General features: G+C 50.1%; 1 protein-coding gene across 1 annotated transcript in view; it reads right to left on the bottom strand.

Moving 5' to 3' along the window:
- The window catches only part of LOC142475682 (cytochrome P450 2G1-like), a 39,113-nt gene extending 19,009 nt beyond the window's left edge, over positions 1–20,104 (bottom strand). Inside the window, exons 1-3 of the mRNA XM_075581456.1 lie at positions 19,946–20,104; positions 18,856–19,097; positions 17,602–17,764 (exon numbers count right to left, since the gene is read on the bottom strand). Of these exons, the coding sequence (XP_075437571.1) occupies positions 17,602–17,764; positions 18,856–19,035 (343 nt within the window). The 5' untranslated portion in view covers positions 19,036–19,097; positions 19,946–20,104. The remainder of the gene's footprint in view (positions 1–17,601; positions 17,765–18,855; positions 19,098–19,945) is intronic.
- Positions 20,105–26,621: the final 6,517 nt, after the last annotated feature.

The raw sequence follows: 26,621 nt of genomic DNA, 5'->3' as shown, positions 1-26,621 counted from the left end.
ACCCGACAGGCACAGATTTATAGAGAAGCGGGATCCTGTTCCTTAAAGCAAAGTCTTGGTCAATAAATTAACTCCTGAACCGGAGTCAATGAAGGCGGATGTAGAGACCTGGAACTTGTCACCCTTGAGCAGAATGGGGAGCACCCACAGCAGTGGAGGCCCGCCTGGATGGTGGATAGTCAAGATCGCCGGGTCTGGGCTGGAGAGAGTGGGTTAGTCTTAATACTTGTCGATGTCGTAGGTAGGTGCCAGGAGAGTAGTCAGTGTCCGGGGCTACATTTGGAGGCGCTGCTGAGATCCAGACCTGGGATGCCCTATTTAAATTTAAGATATTCTCATCCAGAGTGAAAATGTCCTTACCCTCAAGCCACAGTGTTCACAAGTGGTCCCTATGATGCCAAATGACGCCCAGCCACTTGGTTGCCATTAGCCAGGTTCCGGCATCCCTAACCTTGCCTGACCTGCGCGCCACCTTGAGACAGAAACCGGGGTTTGCTAAAGCCAATATCATAGATATCAAATGGGATGCATCCAAACAGTGGAGTAAACTGTTACCTGACTGTCAAAAGGATGTCCCAAAGGACACTGCGCCCCAATTTCTGCTACTCCCCAAAGCTCCACCAGGGGGAATCCCGCTCATATACCCCAAACGCTGCGCGCAAACTGAAATGCTTAGATTCCTTCCCAGCATAGCCGAATGTCGGTTCTCTTCACCTGCTTCCTCCCCAGAGAACTCTCGCCAGAGCCAGGATAACAGTCTGAAGTCCGAAGCAAGCCACCTCAGTGCCCGCAGTACAGATGGCCCACGGTTACTTGTAGGAGCCCTGCAGAACTGACCAACTGTTACGCCGGTGCTGCCTGCAGACAGACCCGTCCCTTGGGCTGAATGGGGAGGTAGGAATATATGAACCCGCAGCAAAGGGAGCGTGTCCGGAGTGTGGTATTAAGCATTGCCAGGCCAGATGTAAGTAATGTAGACAATACTTGCCGGTACCGGGTATAGGAGTAGAATAGTGATTGCCTTGCCGAGTTCAGGGAGCAGAGAGATGAGGAAGGTTGAAGTCCAAGCCGTGATCGTGGGATGGCAGAGAATACGTAGTCCAAGGAAAGCCGAAGTCGAGAGCCAAAGGGGGAAGTCGTACGAGCCATGTCAAAACCTGTAGTAACCGAGAGTACACCAAACACTTCCATACAGAGACTATATCGAGCGATGAGTGAGGGCTCAGAGATGCTAGATAAGGCTGGGCTGACCAATCAGGGATGGATGCGGGTCAGGAGGACTGCAGGGAGCCTCTCTGGATTGGTGTGGCTGATACAACCCAGGTGAACACTGGTAGTTCTCTGATTACACCCGTGCGGTGTACGGGGGAGGAGCCTCACAGCAGGAGTGGAAGTAGAAGGGTGGATGCTGGGTGTGCGCTCTGTAAGCTGCGTGTGCACGCAAGCGATGTTGGGAGAGAACACACGTGTGCGCGGGACTGAGGACTCGCGCCTGCCACTGAGAAGGAGGGGAAGCGAGGGGAGGGACCCTGCGGCGATGGAGGAGCTGACGGCCTGTGGAGGCAAATAAGTGGAGGTTTGTGCTGCGTGCCCTGAGTCTCCCTGAGGGTAGTAAGTGTGTTGCGCAGACGGCGCAGAGAAATCAGATTCCTAACACTAACAAGATAGAAAAGCTGGCTCCGGTGAAACCGTACCGGAAGTTGAAGGCCTTTTCTGGGCTGCGGTCCACACCGCTCTGGGAAGAAGCCTTGGAAGAATGGCGTGATCAAGCAGTTCAAGTTCTGCCCGAATGGTCATGCACGGAAGCAGTCAAGAGGCAAAGAATCATGGAGTGTCTACGGCCACCAGCCTCCAATCTTTTACGATTGTATCGTGAGACTCATGAAAAAGCTGAAGCTAAAGACCTGATACATGCCCTAACCAAGGCCTATGGGCTGAAGGACTATCCAAGTGTGTTGTTAGTACAGTTCTATGCCCTCAAGCAGATGGGGGGAGAAGACTTATCTGACTTCTTGTGTCGACTACAGATGATGTTGCGAACACTGTTCAACAAAATGGTCATTCAGAAGACCGACCTACAGTAGATCACTATAGAACCCGGCAATTCTTGTGAGGAGCGTCACTCACACACCCCCTGGTGGCCAGGATTTGCTGTGCGATCTCTACCTTAAATCATCCCAATTTTGAGGATCTAATGGACCAAATTCAGGACCAAGAGGCCACCCTGAGGTTCCAGGCCCCCAACCTGTCCCGTGACCCCTCAAAAGGAGAGAGCGATGCAACTCCAGAGAAACAACCAAGTACCAAGGAAAAGTCTGAGGCGGCTAACCGCCAAAAGCCATACTGACAGACTGCCACTTTCCCCATAAGATTAGCTCTCACCTACAGTGCCTTAAAAGATCTCACTAATGCCTGCTTCAACTGTCACCAACGCGGACACTTTGCCAAGGAATGTCCGAACCCCAAGGTTTCCAACCCTAGGGTCATGACCCTCACAGTACCACTGACTAACACTCCACCTCTGTCGACGGTGGACCCCGTCCCAGCGGATAACTCTGAGGAAGCACCCCAACCGGATGCCCACAGTCAGGTGGGGCCGTCCACCATTGTAAGAGTTATCGTGGAAGCCATATACTCATCGGCCTTGCTGGACACTGGGTCTCAGGTGACTATCATCTACCGGCCATTCTATGAACAGCACCTGACTCACCTGCCTATGCGATCAAGCAAGAGGATGAAGCTTTGGGGACTGAGTAATGAGACTTATCCCGTCGAAGGTGTGGTGTCTGTACAGCTGCCCATATCGCAGCTGAACACTGGCAAGATCCACACTATGGAAGTGGAGGCTCTGATATGTCCCGAGCCCAGGGAAACTCCTGGATACCCGATCATCTTGGGGACCAACACTGATGTGGTGCGGGAAGTTATTCGGAATTATTTGAGGGAGACTGGCGAAACACCACTATCCTTGGCCAGAGTATACCCACAGGTCCCAGCTAGGCCCCGACCATCTCTAGCCTGTGGTGCTACAGGCAAGGCCCCTCAGATAGAGACGTGCCCCTTAGCCTTTTAGTGTTAGTAACCTTGTACTGGTGATGGACGCACACGGTGCGCGTGGCCTGCATCAGGGAACAGTAGAGGCCCTCATCTAAGAGACTATCTAAAGGTGGGACACTCCGGCTGGAGGCAACCCGACACGGAGGCGGATCTTCGGTGGAACAGACTGACCGTAACTTGGCCTTACACAGCGACCCCCGAGGCTAGAGCTCTGGGCATGTATTTTCCACAAGTGCACCAACACATCGTGGGACAGCACTGTCTCACACTTGGGGTGTGTGACAGAGTGAAGTCAACTCCTATCAGTTATGCCTGGGAGACATATGTCTGAGTGCTTCATCCAGCACTCATAAGGGTTAACTCAGGATGTAAGCTTACACCTGTTAGCCAGGAAGGTAGAAAAGGATCTTGTGACTGGCAGTAGCTGGCTCTCTCAGACCAGAGCACACGGATATATGTGCTGCTAGCGAGACAGATACATCAAACTTCTTACTGCAACCAAAGTAAGACTTTTTCATTTGTTTTTCTAACTGCTTAAAAGACTCTTACGGTTTGGTTCTGGTTTAGCCAGCCAGCCTGCTAGCTAGGCCAGCTGTGTTAGTCAGTTTCTCCCAATGTGGAGTAGGATTTGTTTGTTTAAAGGGACAGTGTACCGACATGTTATGTTGCTGTGGAGAAATAAAGCCACTGAACGTTTTCATTTACCCTGAAACTACACGTGTGGACTGTTCCCTGACCTCGGCTACAGGCCGTTCTGCCACAGGTGGTGTCAGAAGTGGGATGTTGGACGGCCCCTGTATCTGAAGGGCCACACAGAAAAAGAAATGGAGAAAATTTTTTCTCAGTTCCTTGAGAAACAGCTCCAGCTGGCAGAGAAACAAGCTGAATAACAGGCCCAGCAAGATGAGCGACAGGCCCAGCAAGATGAGCAACAGGCCCGGCGGGAAGAAAAGCTACTCCAACTGCTAGTTGAAGGCCCGGCCCCAGGCAGACCAGCTATTTCAAATAACCCACCAGTGATGCTGCCTAAAATGAAGCAAACCGAAGACCCAGAGACATTTCTCCTCACTTTTGAAAGGGTAGCCACGGCCCATGGCTGGACAGTTGATCGCCGGGTAACGACTCTGGCTCCACTCCTCATAGGGGAAGCTCAGGCAGCCTACCAGGCTCTTCCAGCAGACGAGGCCATAGACTATCAGAAACTAAAGGCTGCTATTCTGGATCGCCTAGGCCTCACTCCAGAGACCTACCGACAGCGGTTCCGGACAGTCAAATATGCAAACAAAGACCGACCCCGGGTCGTAGCCCACCGCTTAGTAGACTTATGTACCAGGTGGATACAACCAGAGAAGCATACCAAGACAGAGATCCTTGAACAGTTTGTGCTCGAGCAGTTCATACAGATACTGCCCCCTCCTCCCGCTCCTGGGTAAAAAGGCACGCTGCATTTTCCCTGGATTCAGCGGTCAGCTTGGTGGAAAACTTCCTTGGCGACGACACCCAAGAGGATAGCTGGGAACGGTCTGTGCAAACACCAGTTGCTTCCGGTGATGCTAGAGGCAGGAGAGCAGACAATCGAGGGGTCTACAACACGCCAGCTCGGGAGATCCAGTCAACCTGATCGGAAGAACCTTTCCCATCTCGGAGGGTTCCTGGTACAAACTCCCACAGAGACGCCCGTCCCGGGTCCGAGCCCATTGGATCACTCAAGGGAGGCCGCAACCCACAGTATTCCCCGAGAACCTGGACTCCTGTCACCCATCCGGTGGAGAGGGTACCCCCACCAACCAGAAGGGAGGATCCCATCCAACAGCGGAGAGGTCCAAACACCGAGCCCCGTCGAGAGCTTCCGCTGACGACCGAGTTTGCGGCCTCTGGAGATGAGGAGATGGACTGTTCATATGGCAGAACCACTGCCACAGCTTGCCTCAGAGGGGACCACAATCCGTGGGTAGTCCCAGCATCTCTGGAGGGGAAAATAGTAAAAGCCATGCTGGACTCGGGATCTGGAAAAACCCTGATCCTAGAGGGCCTAATTCCAAGCAACAGACTATCCTATGACTCTCCTTGGAATATCGAATGTATCCATGGGGATACAAAGAGATACCCGACGGCGAACGTTTTACTGCGTATCCAGGATCAAGAGGCTAGCCTGCTAGTGGGAGTTGCTCCCTGGCTACCTGCTCCTGTTCTACTTGGCCGAGACTGGCCCTACTTTGAAACATTGTTGGCCCCTACTGTACTCCTACGGAGCCTACTTCTCTGGTACCGGAGAAGCCCGGAGACTTGTTTCTTTTTTCCCCAGAGATTTTCCCCCGTAGACACCACGTCCAAAAGACACGTAAACAGAGACATGCGGAAAAAGATGACTGGTTAAAAAAGGCTGGGACTCTTGGTAACATTAGTCAGCCCAAAAGACTGCAGGTCATGGCCGGGGATGACCAGGGTGGGGAACAGATAGATACGGGAATTTTGCCAGACCTGGATCTTCCTGACTTCCGTCAGAGGCAGAGGGAAGACCCAGCTCTGGCTAGACAATATGAGAAGGTGGTACAGGTAAACAACAAGATAATGGATGAACAAGGTGTAAGAGTGTTTCCACATTTTGAACTGTTGAATGACATCCTATATCGTGTGAATAAGGTTACACAAACAGGGGAGGTCATTCGACAGATGCTAGTCCCTAAGGGGTTGATTTAAACAGTGTTCACCCTAGCCTATACTCTCCCATGGGGTGGTCATTTGGGCAGAGATAAGACCACGGACCGCATCTCGTCCCGGTTTTACTGGCCAGGCATACATGGTGACATCATGAAACTATGTGAGACATGTCCTGAATGCCAGTTAACTAGCCAAAAGGGACAGAAGCCGGCTCCCTTGGTCCCTCTACCCTTGGTAGCCGTCCCATTCGAGAGAATTGGGGTAGATCTGGTTGGACCTTTAGAACCCTCTGCGAAGGGACATAAATTTATACTCGTTGTTGTAGATTATGCCACCAGATATCCTGAGGCCTTCCCTCTGAGATCAGTCACTGCTAAACAGGTTGCTCACAGGCTGTTAGAACTGTTCTCTAGGGTAGGACTTCCCCAAGTAATGTTAACTGACCAGGGAACAAATTTCATGGCAAAATTAATGCAGGATGTCCTGAAGTTATTGGAGGTAAAATCCGTCCGGACCTCAGACTACCATCCTCAGACTGATGGATTGGTAGAGAGATTTAACCGTACTTTAAAAACCATGATTAGGAATTTTGTGGACATTGAAAAGCGAGCTTGGGATGAACTTCTTCCTTTCCTGTTGTTTGCGGTACGAGAAGTTCCCCAATCATCCACAGGCTTCTCCCCGTTTGAGCTCCTATATGGACGCCAACCTCGGGGTATTCTTGACCTACTGAAGGAATCCTGGGAGGAGGAGCCCTCCCCCTCCAAGAATACTCTTCAGTATGTCATAGACCTTAGAAACCGCCTAGACATGATAGGTCGGTTTGCTAAGGAAAACCTCAAATCTGCTCAAGAACGTCAAGAGAGGCAGTACAACCAAAATGCTCGCTTGACGGTCTTCCAACCTGGGGACCAAGTGATGCTACTACTACCAACATCAGAGAGTAAACTCCTTGCGAAGTGGCAGGGTCCTTTCCAAGTTCTCCGCCGCACCGGGGAGGTGAACTATGAGATCTCTCAACCAGGGTCCAGGAAGGGTAAACAAATCTACCACGTGAACCTCCTGAAACCCTGGAAAAAGATGAGATCGCTGTTCATTCACCCTCGGGAAGGAGAGACGGATTTGGGTCCACAGCTTCCAAAGGGTAGTACGTACAATGACCATCAGGTTCCCATGGGAGGGCAGTTAACAACAGAACAAACGTCAGACCTACTAGAATTATGTGACCAGTTCCCAGATGTTTTTTTGGAGCTGCCAGGGCAGACTGATTTAGTGTCCCATAGGATTGAGACAGAACCTGGCGTAAAAGTATGGTCCCGTCCCTATAGATTGCCAGAGGGCTGAAAAGACCTGGTAGAGAGGAAGATAATAGACATGTTGGAATTGGGCGTGATCGAGGAGTCCCACAGCGAATGGTGTAGTCCTATAGTGTTGGTCCCTAAACCAGATGGGAAGGTGAGGTTTTGCGTGGATCTGCGAAAGGTAAATGCTGTATCCAGATTATGCATACCCAATGCATAGGGTGGATGAATTGCTTGACTCTCTTGGTAAAGCAGAGTATATCTCCACCCTAGATCTCACGAAAGGATATTGGCAGATACCTCTAGCGGAAGAATCCAAATGCAAAACTGCCTTCGCCACCCCTCTCGGTTTATACCAATTCGTCACTATGCCATTTGGGTTACATGGGGCTCCAGCCACGTTCCAAAGGTTAATGGACAAGGTACTTCGACCCCATAGGGCATGTGCCGCGGCCTACTTGGATGACATTGTCATCTATAGCAGACACTGGCAGTCTCATATAAAAAGGTTAAGGGCAGTCCTAACGTCCTTAAGAGAAGCAGGGCTCACTGCAAATCCAAAAAAATGTGCCCTGGGTAAATCCACTACAAAATACTTGGGCTATGCCATTGGGGGAGGGATAGTAAGGCCACTAGCTAGCAAGGTGGCCGCCATAAAGGAAGTCCCCACCCCACAGACAAAGACACAGGTCCGCGCCCTTTTGGGGTTAGCATGGTATTACAGGCGGTTTATCCCCAATTTTTCAGAAATTTCTGCACCCCTAACAGATCTGACAAAAAAGAGTGCCCCGACCCAAGTTAAATGGTCTTGGGAGTGCCAAGACGCCTTTGACATGCTTAAAAAGTGCCTGTCAGAGGGCCCCGCTCTTCGGAGCCCAGATTTTAAAGAGCCCTTCATCATCCAGACGGATGCGTCAGAGGTAGGACTGGGAGCAGTGCTGTCCCAGCAATTTGATGGTGTTGAACACCCCATACTGTTCATCAGCCAGAAGCTGTTCCCAAGGGAAGTAAGGTATTCCGTCATTGAGAAGGAGTGCCTCACTGTAAAATGGGCAATTGAGGCCTTGAGACATTATGTCGCCGGAGTACACTTCACCCTGGTCACTGACCATGCGCCCTTGAAATGGTTAAACACCATGAAGGACACAAACTCAAGGTTGACCAGGTGGTATATGGCCTTCCAACCCTTCTCTTTTGATATTCAGCATAGACCTGGAAAGGACCATGGAAATGCTGATTTTTTGTCAAGAGAAGGAGTGGAGGGTCGGGCTTCAGCCATGTGGGACACTAGCCACACACAAACAGGGGATGTATGTGACAGAGTGAAGTCAACTCCTATCAGATATGCCTGGGAGACATATGTCTGAGTGCTTCATCCAGCACTCATAAGGGTTAACTCAGGGTGTAAGCTGACACCTGTTAGCCAGGAAGGTAGAAAAGGATCTTGTGACTGGCAGTAGCTGGCTCTCTCAGACCAGAGCACACGGATATATGTGCTGCTAGCCAGACAGATACATCAAACTTCTTACTGCAACCAAAGTAAGACTTTTTCATTTGTTTTTCTAACTGCTTAAAAGACTCTTACGGTTTGGTTCTGTTTTAGCCAGCCAGCCTGCTAGCTAGGCCTGCTGTGTTAGTCAGTTTCTCCCAATGTGGAGCAGGATTTGTTTGTTTAAAGGGACAGTGTACCGACATGTTATGTTGCTGTGGAGAAATAAAGCCACTGAATGTTTTCATTTACCCTGAACACACTGTTCCCTGACCTCGGCTACAGGCCGTTCTGCTACAGGGTGGGAAAGGCCTTCATGGCTTGGACACTGAGACACTGGTGCCCCTGCACCCAAGTACTGTGGGGAATACACCACGGGTATACTGTACATGTATATTGTGTGTTCATGGTCAGTGGTTGACAAATCACCAAAAAATCTACTCGCCACACAAAAAAATCTACTCGCCACCTAGTACCAAACGTGTGCTGCTTGGGCCAATATTTACTCGCCCGGGGGTTAAATCCACTCGCCCGGGGCGAGCAAATGTATAGGTTTGTCGAACACTGTTCATGGTTATTGTTTAGTACCTTCCAAAAATACTGTTACCCATAATTTGTGTGTGTATTACTGGGCATATTGTCTTGGGAGGGGCCATCCTACCGCATAAGGATCCCTCTCAGGTGGAGGCGCTGTTAGTAGATACTGATACACACACCTTAGGCTCCCCATCAGGCCTCCTGTTTGTCACACAGGTATAGCAGCACACATAGTCGCCCTGACACATTGGGACAGGGGGCTACACGTGTACATTGTTTTATAAACCTTACAGGTCTCTTTTTTTAGAGGTTTCTCGGTCTTTGACATTTCGTTGCAGTCGTTTTGCCGTGACCAGGTTGCAGTTGCCGTTTAACCGCCACTTACCTTGCCGCAGTGACATCTCTCCACTGGCCCCTTTGCCGCAAAGGTAAGACACTAACCTTATCCCTTACCGTAAAAATCCCTAATGTTTACCACTAGTACTAACGCAACCCCTTACCCTAAAACCCCTTACCCTAAAACCCCTTATCCTAACCACTTACGCTAAAACACCCTTGTAGAGAGTGAAAGGGGGTGGCCCGGTATTAAAGGGGTTGCACCCCATATGGCCATCCCCTGACCTCACCAGAGAGACAGGGGGTTAACTGGACTGCGGTCCAGGGATGAGGTTTGCACCTTGTTATACCTTGAAAATGTATGTTCCCCTGTTCCCATGTTTTCATTATAAGCATATATTTTAATGTTTTCAAGTGCATTTCTGTATCTCCAGTTCGAGAGGTCGCAGAGAGTTCATATTTGGCCAATATGTGGAGTCACTGTAGGCATTAAAAACTGGCAAAGGTCGACCCACTGAGTCCACCAGAATGGCACTTATTAATATGTGTAGATATTAAAGTGTATATGTATTTTATTTTTGGATCTGTTCTGAAAATGCAGATGCCATTTGCTAGGCTAATATGTCATGAAGGCCAGATGGCTGAGTAGCCTAAGCACGGTGATCAAAAAGTAACTGCCTTGATTGTTACCCAATGTCTAGGGATTAAGTATTAGTCAATCAACAAACTCTGTTACCTGAGGGCATGGATTAGTCTGTTAGTCTGTTAGTCTCCACGTTAGAGAATTGTTCACCAATAGGCTGTGTTCAATGTTAAGAATAGGGTTGCACAGGTATATAAACTGTGTCAACCCTACAGTTTTTAGTTGAGCTTCTGATACCATCTTGAATGTCACTGGATTGCTGGAGTTGTGCTGGAGTTATGCTTCTGATACCATCTTGAAAGTCACTGGACTGTTGGAGAATTGCTATTGGATACTTCTCCATCCCCCAACCCTGAGTAAGTGTTATCTTCTTGTCTGTTAATTGTACTTTATTGATGTGTTCACCTTATTTAAGGAATAAATTATATTTTATTTAATCTAAGCCTCGTTCAGTTCAACCCAGATATTTGGTGTTCATTATATCTTGTCATAAGCTACCGTGACAAGCTCTATAATTAACTGGTGGCAAGCGGCGGGTTTGAACTGGACCTGTGTTACAGTATACTGCGGGATACTGTAACATATTAGGAACTTGATCGTAATTGCAAGTTCCTGGGACTAAAGATATTGAACACGCAGTAGTGCAACAGTTAACACAAGTTGAACACCACCTCACTGCTGTGACTGAACCATGAGCGAGGCTGAAGGCTCATTCAACATGTGGACCCGAGCTCAGCTGAAGGACAAGTGCCGTGAATATGGACTGCCCTATGAGAACCAGGAGGTCACAGACATGGTTGATGCAAATGGTGACTATGAAGCCAGGCTTGCAGAGTCTCAGTATACAGCTCAGCTTGCCTTTATACAGCCACCCAGAGATCAGGGAAGGAACCCAGTGCCGGGGCGGCGGAATCTCAGGGAGGGAACAAGTGCACCTCCCGGGAGCAGTGCAACAGGAGGGGTACTTGTTGCTGCGGCTACCAGTCCGTTCACCCCTGAAATGTTGGCACTGATTACTGCGTGGGGAGACAGAGGGACACCGGAGGAGCGGCGGCAGTTTATCACTATGGCAGTGAATAGACCCGCTTATTGCCCCCCCTGTCAAACCCAACACAGATGAACTCAAGCTGGACCAGCACAGTCTCACCAAGTTCGTGGAAGGCACTGACCAGATTGACAGTTTCTTAAAGAACTTTGAAACGCAGTGCCGGCGGTACAAAGTGCTTCCCCAGCATAGGGTTGCACGTTTGGACCTCTTTCTGTCCGGCTTGGCTAAGCAGACAATGATGGCGCTTCCAGATGAGTATGCTGATGACTACGAACACCTGAAAGAACTGTTATTGTTTCAGTACGGTTTTACCCCTGAAGCCTACTGGGGTAAATTCCGGCAGGAGGAGAGGCAGCCCCAGGAGTCCTATGTTACCTACGTGACCCGCATGCTTTATACGGGATACGCTGGGTGGAGGGCTATGAGGCACGGACTTACCAACGCCTGCTCGACCTCATCTTTCAGGAGCAGCTCATGGAGCAGTGCCCGCCGGCGGTGAGGGCTTGGGTGTACGACAAGAAGCCCAAGACTTACCTGGAGGCGGCGAGACTTGCAGACGACTATGTGGCCAGCCAAGCCCTGATGACCGCCAAAACAGTAGCCAAGGCGGCGGTGGCGGCGGCACCGGCCAGAAAGTCTGCCAATACCCCCCAATGGACTCAGAGGCCGCCTGCGGGCAGCAGTCCACCGAAGGCGGGGGAGCTCCGGCATGAGCGCCGGTGCTACAACTGCAACGCCCTGGTCACATCAGACCAGATTGCCTGGAACCCCGGCGTTCCAGCGGACCCCATCAGGGGCAACGCACTCCAGCTGCGAAGCCGGTAGCCCGCGTGCGGGTGGCTTCCACCACAGACTCCGGACCGTTCCTGGAGACAACGCCCAGCGAGACGTCCCATGCAGCACCTGTCCCAGTTTCATCGGTGCCAACAGCCAGGAGCGAAGGACATCTCAGTGCGGACCTGCAGCAGGTGGACGGCCGGAGCAGACATCTCACCCCGGTCACAGGCTGTTGGCTTGCTGGATTCAGGAGCTGCAGTGACCCTGGTCCGACCTGATATGGTCCGGCCAGAGGAATTGATCCCAGGCCCTGGGATACAGATCACTGTGGCCGACGGAGAGCCACGTTTCCTGCAAGTGGCCAGAATCTTTTTGGATTGGGGGAGGGCCAGGGTGTGCGGGAGGTGTGGGTTTTACCCGGTTTGGATGCCGATGTTCTTCTTGGCAATGATCTGGGTCCGATGACCTGCACCTACGACCGAGTGCCCAAACCCGCTGCAGTGGCGGCGGTTACCCAGAGCCAGACAGCGGCAATGGCGGCGGCGCCAGTCTCCCAGCCTTTGGGACCAACGTTAGCGGAGGGCGCAGAGGAGCCCGGGGAGGTAAGCCAGGATCAGTTGCAACCACAAACTGACTTACTGTTTCCCCTCACCCTTCCCTATTCTCCGGACAATGACATGACTGGGGGGTGGCCAGAATTAGGAGCCCAGTTTAGGGAGGCAGTAAAGGCAGACCCTACCCTGGCCGGCGTGAGAATTCGGGCGTCCGAATCTCAGGCAGGGGAGGGCACTGAGCGCTGCCTATGGTATAAGGGACTCCTGTATAGAGAAGAAGGGAACTCTGGGATAGAGGAGGGATTGACCGGTAAGCGACAGCTAGTAGTGCCCCAGGGGTACCGACAGCAATTGTTATGAGTAGCTCACTCTATTCCGTTAGCGGGACATCAGGGTGTCAACAGAACGCGAGCCCGGTTATTACAGCGTTACTACTGGCCGGGGGCATCTCGAGATGTGGGCAATCAACTCGAGATGTGGGCAATTTCTGCTGCTCTTGTGATGCCTGCCAGCGAGTGGGTAAGGCGGGCGACCGTGTGAAGGCACCCCTGAAACCCCTACCGATAATAGGGGAACCCTTCCAGAAAGTAGCGATGGATCTTATAGGACCCCTTATGATTCCTAGCAGGTCAGGGAAGCGCTACATCCTCACGGTGGTGGATTTGGCCACCCGGTACCCTGAGGTGGTAGCGCTTGGCAACATAGATGCCAAGACAGTGGCAGCAGCTTTGCTGAACATTTTTTCCAGGGTAGGATTCCCTAGTTAGGTCCTAACCGATGAGGGGTCGCAGTTCATGAGTGAACTGTTACATTGTCTCTGGGAGGCATGCAGTGTACAGCACCGGCGCACTACCCCTTACCACCCCCAGACAAACGGATTATGTGAGAGGTTTAACGGTACCCTGAAGCAGATGCTTCGGACCTTAATAGTGCCGGAGGGGAAAGACTGGGAGATTCACCTGCAGCACTTGCTGTTTGCATACCGAGAGGTACCGCAAGAATCTACAGGCTTCTCCCCCTTCGAGCTACTATATGGCCGCAGGGTACGTGGACCTCTGGACCTATTCCGTGAGGGATGGGAAGGGGAGACTACTGCTACTGATGCTTCAGTGATCCACTATGTAGTAGATCTCCGAGACCGGTTAGAGATGCTCATGGGGCTGGCCCAGGACCACCTCAGGGCCGCTCAGACCAAGCAGAAGCAATGGTATGACTGGCATGCCCGTAACAGAGAATTCATCCCAGGACAGCAGGTGCTTGTTCTCAAACCCACTCGGGAGAACAAGTTAATGGCTGCCTGGTCGGGACCGTACCCGGTCATCCGAAAGGTGAATGAGTGCAACTATGTTGTACAGTTAGAGCCTGAGAGGCACAAGACATATCACATTAACATGTTGAAAGAGTACAAGCCACCGAGTATGGGAGCAGTAATGGCCATTTGTAGCCCACTGCTGGAGGATCCGGCGAGCAATGCTCTGCCTGATCTCCTAGGGGATGCTAGGCAGGGAAACACTGTGGAGCAGGTGGAGATAGGGGCACAGTTGAGTGCTAGGCAGAAGGGAGAAGCCAGGGACATGCTAGCTAAGTATAGGGCCCTCTTCACTGACATGCCAGGGACCACACATCTCACAAAACACCCAGTGCACACAGGGGTTCTGCAGCCTGTGCATAAGCATGCTTATAGAGTGTCAGCAGAGGTCAAGACAAGTATGGAGAGGGAGATAGAGGAGATGCTGACCCTAGGGGTTATTACTCCATCCCAGAGTCCTTGGGCAAGCCCGGTAGTTCTAGTCCCTAAGAAGGACAAGACCACCCGGTTTTGTGTGGACTACCACTTGCTCAACGCTGGGACGGTGTCAGATGCCTACCCCATGCCCCGCATGGATGAGTTACTGGATGAACTCGCGGGAGCAAGGTATCTGACCACTATGGATTTGAGCAAAGGCTATTGGCAAATCCCACTGACCCTGGAGGCTAGGGAGAAGTCAGCATTCATCACTCCAAGTGGCCTCTATGAGTTTTTCGTGATGCCATTTGGGATGAAGAATGCCCCGGCTACCTTCCAACGCCTGGTCAATAGGTTACTGGGAGGGATGCAGAGCTATGCCAGGGCTTACTTAGATGACATTGCTTTCTTTAGTAATTCCTAGGACTCCCATTTAGGACATGTAGCTGCGGTGCTAGATAGGATCAGGGAGGCTGGGCTTACCTTGAAACCCACTAAGTGTATGGTAGGGATGGCAGAGGTCCTGTACTTAGGGCACAGGGTGGGTGGAGGGCACCTCAAACCAGAGCCAGCCGAGGTAGAAGCCATAGTTCAGTGGCCTGTTCCAAAAACCAAGAAACAGGCCATGGCATTTTTGGGCACCGCAGGGTACTATAGGAAGTTTGTCCCACAGTACAGCGCCGTGGCCAAACCCCTGACTGATTTGACTAAAAAGCAACAGCCTGCGCTTATCACCTAGACTCCTGCCTGTGAAACTGCTTTCCAGGCACTGAAAACTGCGCTTGCTAGGGCCCCCATTCTGGCTGCCCCAGACTATACCAAACATTTCCTCATACATACTGATGCCTCGGACTATGGCATTGGGGCTTGTTGAGCCAAGTGGGGGACGACGGTAGAGAGCACCCTGTTGTGTACCTCAGCCGAAAACTACTCCCCAGAGAGGTGGCCTATGCCACCATTGAGAAAGAGTGCTTGGCAATTGTGTGGGCACTAAAAAAACTCCAGCCCTATGTGTATGGAAGGGCTTTCACGGTCCTCACAGACCACAACCCCCTGAGTTGGTTTCAGAGGGCATCAGGGGAGAATGCCAAGTTGCTAAGGTGGAGCTTGGCCTTGCAAGAGTTTGAGTTTACTATTCAGCACAAAAAGGGTAGTGAAAACAGCAATGCTGATGGACTTTCATGTCAGGACTATCCCTCTGAGACTGAGTTCGTTAAGGGTGCCAGCAGTGCCCCACTCCCCGTTAGGGCCAGTGGGACACAGGTCACCCATTAAGAAGGGGAGGTTTAGAGGGAGAAAGGGGGTGGCCTGGTATTAAAGGGTTTGCACCCCATATGGCCATCCCCTGACCTCACCAGAGAGACAAGGGGTTAACTGGACTGCGGTCAAGGGATGAGGTTTGCACCTTGTTATACCTTGAAAATGTATGTTCCCCTGTTCCCATGTTTTCATTATAAGAATGTATTTTAATGTTTTAAAGTGCATTTCTGTATCTCCAGTTCGGGAGGTCGCAGAGAGTTCATATTTGGCCAATATGTGGAGTCACTGTAGGCATTAAAAACTGGCAAAGGTCGACCCACTGAGTCCACCAGAATGGCACTTATTAATATGTGTAGATATTAAAGTGTATATGTATTTTATTTTTGAATCTGTTCTGAAAATGCAGACGCCATTTGCTAGGCTAATAGGTCATGAAGGCCAGATGGCTGAGTAGCCTAAGCACGGTGATCAAAAAGTAACTGCCTTGATTGTTACCCAATGTCTAGGGATTAAGTATTAGTCAATCAACAAACTCTGTTACCTGAGGGCATGGATTAGTCTGTTAGTCTCCATGTTAGATAATTGTTCACCAATAGGCTGTGTTCAATGTTAAGAATAGGGTTGCACAGGTATATAAACTATGTCAACCCTACAGTTTTTAGTTGAGCTTCTGATACCATCTTGAATGTCACTGGATTGCTGGAGTTGTGCTGGAGCTATGCTTCTGATACCATCTTGAAAGTCACTGGACTGTTGGAGAATTGCTATTGGATACTTCTCCATCCCCAAACCCTGAGTAAGTGTTATATTCTTGTCTGTTAATTGTACTATATTGATGTGTTCACCTTATTTAAGGAATAAATTATATTTTATTATATCTAAGCCTCGTTCAGTTCAACCCAGATATTTGGTGTTCATTATATCTTGTCATAAGCTACCGTGACACCCCTCTCCTTATTCCCCAAACTTGACCGCTAGCTAACTTATTTTATTGGCGATACAGCCGGCAGCTGAGTGTCCAGCAGCTGCGGCGAAGGGTCCCTCGTGGCCAAATGTAGAATCTACATTAAGTTTTTGGCCTCCAGAGCTAACCAAAGCTCCCCTCCTCACAAGATTCTCCCCCACATGCTCCCCTCTTCACCAGATTCTCCCCCACATCCTCCCCTCCCCCCCACATGCTCCCCTGCTCAGCAGCTTCTCAACCACATGTTCCCCTCTTCACCAGCTTCTCACCCACATGCTCCCCTCCTCACCAGCTTCTCACCCACATGCTCACCTCTTCACCAGCTTCTCACCCACATATTCCTCTCCTCACCAGCTTCTAACCCGCATGCTCTTCTCCTCACCAGCTTCTAACCCGCATGCTCTTCTCCTCACCATCTTCTCCCCCGCATGCTCCCCTCCTCACCAGCTTCTCACCCACATGCTCCCCTCCTCACCAGCTTCTCCCCAAGATGCTCCCCTCCTCACCAGCTTCTCACCCACATATTTCCATCTTCACCAGCTTCTCTCCTGCATTCTCCCCTCCTCACCAGCTTCTCCCCGCATGCTTCCCTCCTCACCATCTTCTCACCCACAAGCTCCTCTCTCACTCCCTCTCCACACCTGCATCTCTATCACTCTTCTCTCTCTGCCCAACTGCATATCTCTCTCTTCTCTCTCTCCCCACCTGCATATCTCTCCCTATTCTCTCTCTCCCCACCTGAATTTCTCTCACTCTTCTCTCTCCTTCTTCTCTATCTTCCCCCCCCGGCATCTCTCTCCCTCTTCTCTCTCACCCCACCTGCATGTCTCTCATCGTCTCTCTATCCCCACCTGCTTGCTCTGCTCCTGCCCCCGCTTCCTCCTTTGCCCTCCCTGCTGCAGACGCCACCAAACCCCAAAATGCACCGTGGGCCGCAGGTAACCACCCCTTAGACCACAGTTTTCCCACTCCTGGTTCAGAGGATTCCAAACCTCACGCATCTGGTCTCCATATGTACAGGACTTTTTATGTCCCACAGGTCTCTTCTTCATAAATTTTTCCAAAATCTCACAGGTCTCTTTTTCATGTGTGCTGAGCTTCCCAAATCTCACAGGTCTCTTCTTTGTCGCTCCATTAATAGGTGACACAAGTTACAACAAACTCACATATCTCAAGGACCAATACACCTACTGGAACTATCCACTACTAGGTGATGTTTAATCATTGGGGTTGAGGCTGATTTCTTACCATAGTTTTTGTAGGTTCTGTCTATGGTGGGAATTTCACCTCGACCACTGAAATCATCCGCTTGATGCACCAGGGCTTCTTTCACTGTTTGGTAACCTTTCAGCACCACCACTCGCCGCATCCCCAAGTAGACCGTAAACACACTGCCATAGGTTTCACTCAACTGTAATAACATTGTCAAAGAGCGGCAAAATTAGATTGTAACCTCTGCAGGGTAGGGACCCATTGGATCGGCACTCAAAGAGTGTATGTTAAAGAATAAAAGATACAGCAAAATCTTATAGTACAGTGTAGCTGGACTCTATTCACTTTCATTGTGCAATCCGTATGGATAATTTTTTCATCCTTATGGAGGATTTCACTGATACTGTAAGTTTTGGCTTTATCTTTTATTCTGTTACATATATTCTTTGAGTGCTGATCCAGCCCCTTGTTGTTCCTGTACTGTCTGAAAGCCTGCTGGTGGAGGCAGTGGATCTGGGCACCAATCCATAAGAAATAAGAACATTTTAAGGAAATGCTATTGGTGAGTTCTTTTTATTGTTTTTTTGTATATTATATTTTTTAAGCAAATGTGATTGAGGACTATACAGTTCATGGAAATACTCTGCTGAATTAAGGGTTGTAGCTACTCTGTACGCAATTCTAATTACAACGCCAGCAGAATGGGTGTGCATGTTCAGATGGGAGAATGAGTGACTCAGTGAGTGAAGACACTGACTAGCACAGAGTTTGAAGCAGGGGAACATGGTTCAATTCCTGTTGTTGGCTCCTTGTGACCTTGGGCAAGTCACTTTATCTCCCTGTGCCTCAAGCACCAAAACATAGATTGTAAGCTCCATGGGGCAGGGACCTGTGTCTGCAAAATGTCTCTGTAAAGTGCTATGTATATATAGCAGCGCTATACAAGCACATATTATTATCTGAGTATTTCGTTCTATATGTATGTGCAAGAAGAGCAATAACATTATTGATGTGGCTCTAATAAGGTTCTCCATCTTTGCCCCTTAGAGCGTGTGTGTGTGCATAATTGTGTTATTGTGTGTGCTGGTTGTGCATCATTTTTCTTTATGTGTGTTAAGGTGTATGTACTATGTGTGCATCAATGTGCTTGTGTATTAATGAACTTGTGCAGTGGTTAAAAAGCATCAGCTGCTGGCATTAGGGGTCAAATGGCAGAGGACACCATTAATACCGGTAAATGCACCTACTGTACAATTTTCCTGCCTGACTCCTCCATATAACACAACTCACCTCTAATAATGACTGCACCAGCTCCCCTCTCCTGAGCTGTAATAAATTCCCCAAAAATGGAAGAGGTGTCGGTCCTGGGGGCAGATTTCCTCTCCTTCCCCGTGTCTTCAGAGCTGAGTAGAAGAGCAGACAGGAGATGCAGATGACTATGGTCAGCGTTACAGATCCAGTGATATCCATTGCTAACCATGAGCTGAACAATACTCTTCAGGTCTTTTAGACGTGTTAACTGTAAGTCTGAGCTGTGAAAAATAGAACCAGTTTAAAGCACACGGTGTATCTTGAAATGCTTCCAATGCTAATACAGTTTCTGGCTTGACCTATTATTCTTGTCTGACTCAGCCCTCATTTTAAAATGTACTGTTTTGTGTTTGTTTAGACACAAAATAAAGTAAGCATCCAAATAAAAAATATTCAGTACAGTTCAACATAAAATCACATGTGTGTGTGTGTCTGTGTACAGATGCCGTGTTATTTAAGTTCATTTTGGGCGCAAGGAAACTGCAGCTGAACAGAGGGTTAAGTGTATTTGTGGGGGAGGGGGGGGTTGGGTTGGTAAGTGTATTTGTAGGGGAGTGGTAAGTGTATTTGTGGGGGAGTGGTAAGTTTATTTATGAGGGGGTGGTAAGTGTACTTGTGGAGGGGTGGTGGTAAGTGTATTTGTGGGGGAGGGGGGGTTGGGTTGGTAAGTGTATTTGTAGGGGAGTGGTAAGTGTATTTTGTGGGGGTGTTGGTAAGTGTATTTGTGGGGGAGTGGTAAGTTTATTTATGAGGGGGTGGTAAGTGTACTTGTGGAGGGGTGGTGGTAAGTGTATTTGTGTGGCAGTGTATTTGTGGGAGGTAATACGTATTTGTGGAGGTGGGGAATTGTATTTGTTGAGGGGGAATTATATTTAGGGGGTGGTGGTGTTTGTTTCTGGGGGGTGTAGTGGTGTCTGTATTTGCAGGGGGTATTTTTGTGTGTTGGGAGGGAGTTGTGGGGTGCGTTCCAGCTGGAGTGTCTCACCTGAATGTCTCAAGATCCGGTGGCCTGATACTGCTATTGTACTAAAGGGGAAGGGATCCGGTCCTGGGTTTAGCTGGAACTCACCATTACAGGGCTATAGAGGTTCCAGGCAAAGCTCTCCCTGAACAGCTATTGGAATCGCCTGGTTCTGAACTCAGACTCCTGTTTATCTTGATGCTGCTTGCCGTGCTGCTCTTCCCCTATTGGCTGTCTATGCTATTTAAGGTCAGCCCTTCCCCCCAGGAAGTGGCGGAGCATAGATCTTCTTGTATGTAACTGTGCTTGCCCTTACTTGGCCTTCTTGTGCTGTCTTGAAGCTTTTCTTATCCTGAAACCTCCTGCATCCAAAGGCCGTTCCTATGCTGTAAATCCTGTGCTAAAGCTTCCTATCCCTGGCAGACTTCGCCTTCATCACGCTGAAGCACTTTGCTGAATCGGGACACACAGATCCACTTCTAGTCTTGTGCTTCCAAAGTGGCCACGTCCGGATGTGACGTGATATGTGGAGTCAAGCAGAAAGATAAATCATAGTGCAAACTGATGACAAAAGGGACAAACACTAAACAAACAACAGATAAAACATAGTGCTAATTAACATCCCTCACATGTGCTAATTAAGTTTGTTGTACCAACCAGGTGACTTTCTAAATGTATATAAGTAAACTTACAACAGCCATTGCTGCTTGCAGCCTTTGCTCTTAAGCAGAAATGCTTTTAAGTAGAAATCTTTAAAGTAGTATGGAAGTTTAAAAAGGAAGTTCAAAAAGAAGTGGAAAAAGTGGACACAATCTACTGCTGCTGATTCCTGCATTTGAACTACGCTGGAAAGGAGGTTATCATCCCACACTGCACATCTCAACACATTGCTATTGCTGTGATGCCACCTTTACTTTTTATATTTACTGTAACCTCACTTATTTTCAAATTATGCACTTCCTTCCACCAGCCTCATCATGTCTCTAACTCTATTCATATTTCGCCATCTCTCCTTACTTCACCACTTCTCAGTTCACATGAACTCCTCTCTTACCTGCGCCCTCTGTCACCACACAGTTATGCCGCCTGCACTAAAACACACCCCTACAAATCATCCTCACACATCCTCTTTCTATCCATGCTTCTCCTCCTTGCTTCTGGGGATATCTCTCCCAATCCTGGTCCCTGCCTTATTTCTACTTGCTCTCGTCCTCGCCTTCCACATGCAATTTCTACTCCTTCTGGTGTCAACACCTCCAACCTCATACCCATCCCCTGCCACCCTCCCTCCTCTCTCCCTTTCTCCTGTGCCCTTTGGAATGCTCGCTCCCTCTCTAACAAGTTCCTCTCTGTACATGACTTCTTTCTCTCTCACTCCCTGCTTCTCTTTGCTATAACTGAGACCTGGCTCACTCAGTCTGACTCTGCTCTGGAAGCTGCCCTCTCCTATGGTGGCCTTTCCTTCTCCCACACTCCACGCCCTGGTGGCAGGGGTGGAGGCGTGGGGCTCCTGCTCTCCTCTCTCTGCCGTTACAGAACAGTTTCTATTCCCCCCTCTCTTGCTTTTCCCTCCTTCGAGGCTCACACAGTCCAGATCTTCTCTCCTCTCCCAGTCCATGTGGCGGTCATCTATCGCCCACCTTCCTCTACTCATCCCCCTTCTGCCTTTCTCTCTCACTTTGAATCCTGGCTCTCTTTCTTTCTCTCCTCAGACTCCCCTGTTCTTCTCCTTGGGGACTTCAAGTGCCACATTGATGACCCCTCTCTCCCTTGGGCTTCCCGCTTTCTTTCTCTAACCTCTTCTTTTGGCCTTCAACAGTGGACTGCTGCCAGCACCCACAAGGATGGCCACTACTTAGACCTGGTTTTCACTAAAAACTTCTCTCTCTCTGATTTCTCCATTTCCCCTTTTCCTCTCTCTGACCATCACCTCATCTCATTTTCTCTCTCTCGCTTCTCTCCATCTCCATCTCCATCTCGCCCTCGTTTTTGCAGAAACCTGCGCTCTATTAACCTCCCAGCTCTTGATTCCACTTTACGCTCCTCCCTCTCCTCTCTCAGTTCTGCTTCAGACCCTGACAACTTGGTCAGGAACTACAACTCTGCCTTATCTTCCTCTCTTGATCTTCATGCCCCACTTTCTCTCTGCCGTCCTCGCCCTTCTAACCCCAGACCCTGGCTAAACTCCCACACATGCATGCTGCGTTCCTCCACTCGTTCCTCTGAACGCCTCTGGAGGAAATCTCATACGCTCGCAGACTTCATTCACTACAAATTTATGCTATCCTGTTTCAACTCTGCCCTCTTTCAGGCTAAACAAACCTACTTTTCATCACTAATCAACACACACAAGTCTAACACACGCCGTCTCTTTTCTGTCTTTGACTCTCTACTCAGACCACCCTCAGCTGCCTCCTCTTCTTCCTCCATCTCACCTCAGGACTTTGCTGACTTTTTTAAGAAAAAGGTGGAGTCCATACGGCAGAACATCCCATCTGTTGCCTCCTCCCATCCCACAATGCTTCCCAACTCTCCTCCTGTCTTTCTTGACTCTTTTTCTGCTATCTCGGAGGAGGATGTGTCACTGCTGATCTCCTCTTCTCCCTCTACCACTTGCCCTCTTGATCCCATTCCCTCCCATCTCCTAAAACCTCTTGCTCCTTCTATAATCCCTACGCTCACACAGATCTTTAACTCTTCCCTCTACTCTGGTACCTTTCCTTCATCCTTCAAGCATGCAACCGTTATACCATTACTCAAAAACAGCAAGCTTGACCCTACCTGTCCTTCTAACTATCGACCTGTCTCCCTCCTGCCTTTTGCCTCCAAACTCCTTGAACGTCTTGTATTCTCTCGATTGCTACACTTTCTCAACACCTATTCTGTCCTAGACCCTTTACAAACTGGCTTCCGCACTGCTCATTCTACTGAAACAGCCCTCACTAAAATAACTGACGACCTCCACGCTGCCAAAGACAGAGGTCATTACACTCTGCTCATATTACTCGACCTCTCTGCAGCATTCGACACCGTGGACCACCCTCTTCTCCTTCACATTCTCCATACTCTTGGTATTCGGAACAAAGCTTTATCCTGGATCTCCTCTTACCTCTCCCGTCGTACCTTCAGTGTCTCTTTTGCTAACACCTCCTCCTCCTCTATTGATCTCTCTGTGGGGGTACCCCAGGGCTCTGTCCTTGGACCCCTTCTCTTTTCTCTCTACACACTCTCTCTAGGTGACCTAATCACATCTTTTGGGTTTAAATATCACCTCTATGCTGACGACACACAAATTTACCTTTCAACCCCTGACCTTACACCTGCTATACAGACCAAAGTTTCTGAATGCCTCTCTGGAATATCATCCTGGATGGCCATCCGCCGACTGAAACTTAACATGGCAAAAACAGAGCTCCTTATACTACCTCCCAAACCTGGCCCTACTACATCCTTCCACATTGCTATTGGAAATACGATCATTCACCCAGTAGCCCAAGCACGCTGCCTAGGGATCACACTTGATTCCTCTCTCTCATTCTCCTCTCATATTCAAAACGTTTCTAAAACTTGTTGCTTTTTCCTCCGCAATATCACAAAGATACGCCCTTTCCTCTGTTACTCAACAGCCAAAACTCTGACTCAGGCCCTCATTCTCTCACGTCTCGATTACTGCAACCTCCTGCTGTCCGGCCTTCCTACCTCTCACCTGTCTCCCCTACAATCTATCCTAAACACTGCTGCCAGAATCACTCTACTCTTTCCTAAATCTGTCTCAGCGTCTCCCCTGCTGAAATCCCTCTCCTGGCTTCCGATTAAATCGCGTATCTCACACTCAATTCTACTGCTCACTTTTAAAGCTTTACATTCTTCTGCCCCTCATTACATCTCAGCCCTAATTTCTCGCTATGCACCATCACGACTCTTGCGTTCTTCTCAAGGATGTCTTCTTTCTACCCCCTTTGTATCTAAAGCTTTCTCCCGCCTTAAACCTTTCTCACTTTCTGCCCCACACCTCTGGAATGCCCTTCCCCTCAATACCCGACTAGCCCCCTCGCTATCCACCTTTAAGACCCACCTTAAGACACATCTGCTTAAAGAAGCATATGAGTAGCACTGGATAATCATGGACACATGACACAAAGCTTGGCCCCCTGCAGACGCACTTACTAGTATTCCCTCCTACTGTCTCTGTACGTTCTCCCTACCTACCAATTAGATTGTAAGCTCCTCGGAGCAGGGACTCCTTCCTTAATGTTACTTTTACAGTATGTCTGAAGCACTTATTCCCATGATCTGTTATTTATATTTGTTATTTATATGACATGTATTACTACTGTGAAGCGCTATGTACATTTTATGGCGCTATACAAATAAAGACATACATACATACATACATACATACATAGTGCAACCTGCTACTATGGGGACATACAGTACAAACACTAGACAAACAACAAAGACAAATACAGGCAAGGCTCCCAGTTGAAGGCATCTGGCCGAAACGTGTACTGTAGGAGTGGGTGCTGTAGGCTGGATTCCCTGGTCTGTCCCCTCTTAGAGACACGTAATTATACTTTGAGCAGCTGCTCCATGCTTTTTCTTTGACACTGTGTTTTTCATGCCTAGGTGGAATGTGTTTCATGTCAGACAGTTTCTGGTGTATGCTTAACCCAGTCCTTCACCCACAGCTTTTGATTGCTGTATTGCTGTGTTCAGCCTTCTAGTGACCATTTTATATTATTCCCATGAATTGTGTAGTGGGTGATTTGATAGGTTGGATATAGCTTTTTTCTCCATACTGCAGCTATTTGCTACATTTGTAGTATAATCTCCCCCTTTGCTTGAGACCCTATTGGGTTGTGATTTTCTCATCTGAGATATTGTGTCCTAATTGATTTGCATGTTAGAGAGCGATTGCCATGTTTTACGTACAGGGGATCTATGCCTGATTTTAAATATTCTATGCTTTCTTTTATATTTGTTCTGTGACAGTTAATAAATAAATTGTGTATTTTTTTATATTCATATGGTATACTAGAGTGCTATAATTTTGGGCTCCTTTCTCTTCTTCTGTTTAACACATTACTAGGCCCAGGTAGCACCACTGACATACTATTAAGTATCTATATTATTGCAGTCAGTATTTAGTTACCTTTATCAGTCTTGTGGATGCGGGGTCCGCCCTCTCGCTTAGCATATATATATAAATATAAATATATATCAATATCTATATTTCTCAACCCGTTGTATGTATGTATGTCTTCCTGTCTGTCCTGTCCCTAGGGGCAATCACATTGGACCTTTGGCCCGTCACTCCGCCTCAGGCCAATGAGATGGCTCCTTTGGCCCGCCCGCCCCGCACACCTCTCATTGGCCGGTGTGGGCTAACACACACACACACACAGGCAGGGGAGGGGGGAATGAGGGACGGGGTTCTGCAGAATGTATCACCTCCCCCTCACTTCCCCAGGCAACCTACCCCACTCACTTCCCACCCCCTTCCCCCCCTCACCTCCCCCCTTCACCTCCCCACCCCCTTCCCCCCCCCTCACCTCCCCTCCTCACCTCCCTAACCTCCCCCCTCCCCCTCTCCCCTCCCCCCCACACCTTCACCTCCTCACCCTCCCCCCTCGACTCCCCCCCTCACCCCCTCCCCTCCCTCCCATCCCCCCCTCCCCTCCTCCCCTTCCTCCCTCCCCTCCCCCCCTTTCCCCCCCTTTCCCCTTCCTCCCCCCTTTCCCCTTCCTCCCCCTCCCCCCTCCCCTTCTCCCTCCCCCTTCCCCCCCTCATCCATTCCCCCTTCCCCCTCCCCTTTCCCCCTTTCAACTTCCCCCCTTCACCTCCCTTAACCCCCCCTTGACCTCCCCTCACCCCCCTTCACCTCTCCTCACCCCATCTCCACCTCTCCTCGCCCCCCCTACACCTCCTGTCACCCCTCCACCTCCTGTCACCCCCCTCCACCTCCTGTCACCCCCCCCCCCACCTCCTATCACCTTCCCCCCTCCACCTCCTGTTACCTTCCCCCCTCCACCTCCTGTCACCTCCCCCCCTCCACCTCCTGTCACCTCCCCCCCTCCACCTCCTGTCACCTCCCCACCTCCACCTCCTGACACCTCCCCCCCTCCACCTCCTGTCACCTCCCCCCTCCACTTGTCATCTCCCGCCCTCCACCTCCTGTCACCTCCCCCCCTCCACCTCCTGTCACTGCCCCCCTCCACCTCCTGTCACCTCCACCTCCTGTCACCTCCCCCCTCCACCTCCTGTCACCTCTCCCATCACTTCCCTTCACCCCACCTCCCCCCTTCCCCCCCACCTCCCCTCACCCCCTACCTCCCCTCCCCCCCGCCCCCCCCACCTCCCCCACCTCCCCTCCCCCCTGCCCCCCCACCTCCCCTCCCCCACTCACCTCCCCTCCCCCCTTCACCTCCCCCCCTTCACCTCCCCCCCTTCACCTCCCCTCCCCCCTTCACCTCCCCTCCCCCTTCACCTCCCCTCCCCCCCTTCACTTCCCTCCCCCTTCACCTCCCCCCTTTCACTTCCCTCCCCCCTTCACTTCCCTCCCCCCTTCATCTCCCCCACCTTCACTTCCCTCCCCCCTTCACCTCCCCCACCTTCACTTCCCTCCCCCCTTCACCTCGCCTCCCCCCCTTCATCTCCCCTCCCCCCTTCACCTCCCCTCCCCCCCTTCACCTCCCCCCTTCACTTCCATCCCCCCTTCATCTCCCCCACCTTCACTTCCCTCCCCCCTTCACCTCCCCCACCTTCACTTCCCTCCCCCCTTCAC

The sequence above is a fragment of the Ascaphus truei genome, unplaced genomic scaffold, assembly GCF_040206685.1.
Source record: "Ascaphus truei isolate aAscTru1 unplaced genomic scaffold, aAscTru1.hap1 HAP1_SCAFFOLD_1328, whole genome shotgun sequence".
In the NCBI taxonomy this organism is placed as follows: Eukaryota; Metazoa; Chordata; class Amphibia; order Anura; family Ascaphidae; genus Ascaphus; species Ascaphus truei.
Note: the sequence above shows the minus strand (reverse complement) of the source record. Positions and strands in the feature narration are given on the sequence as shown.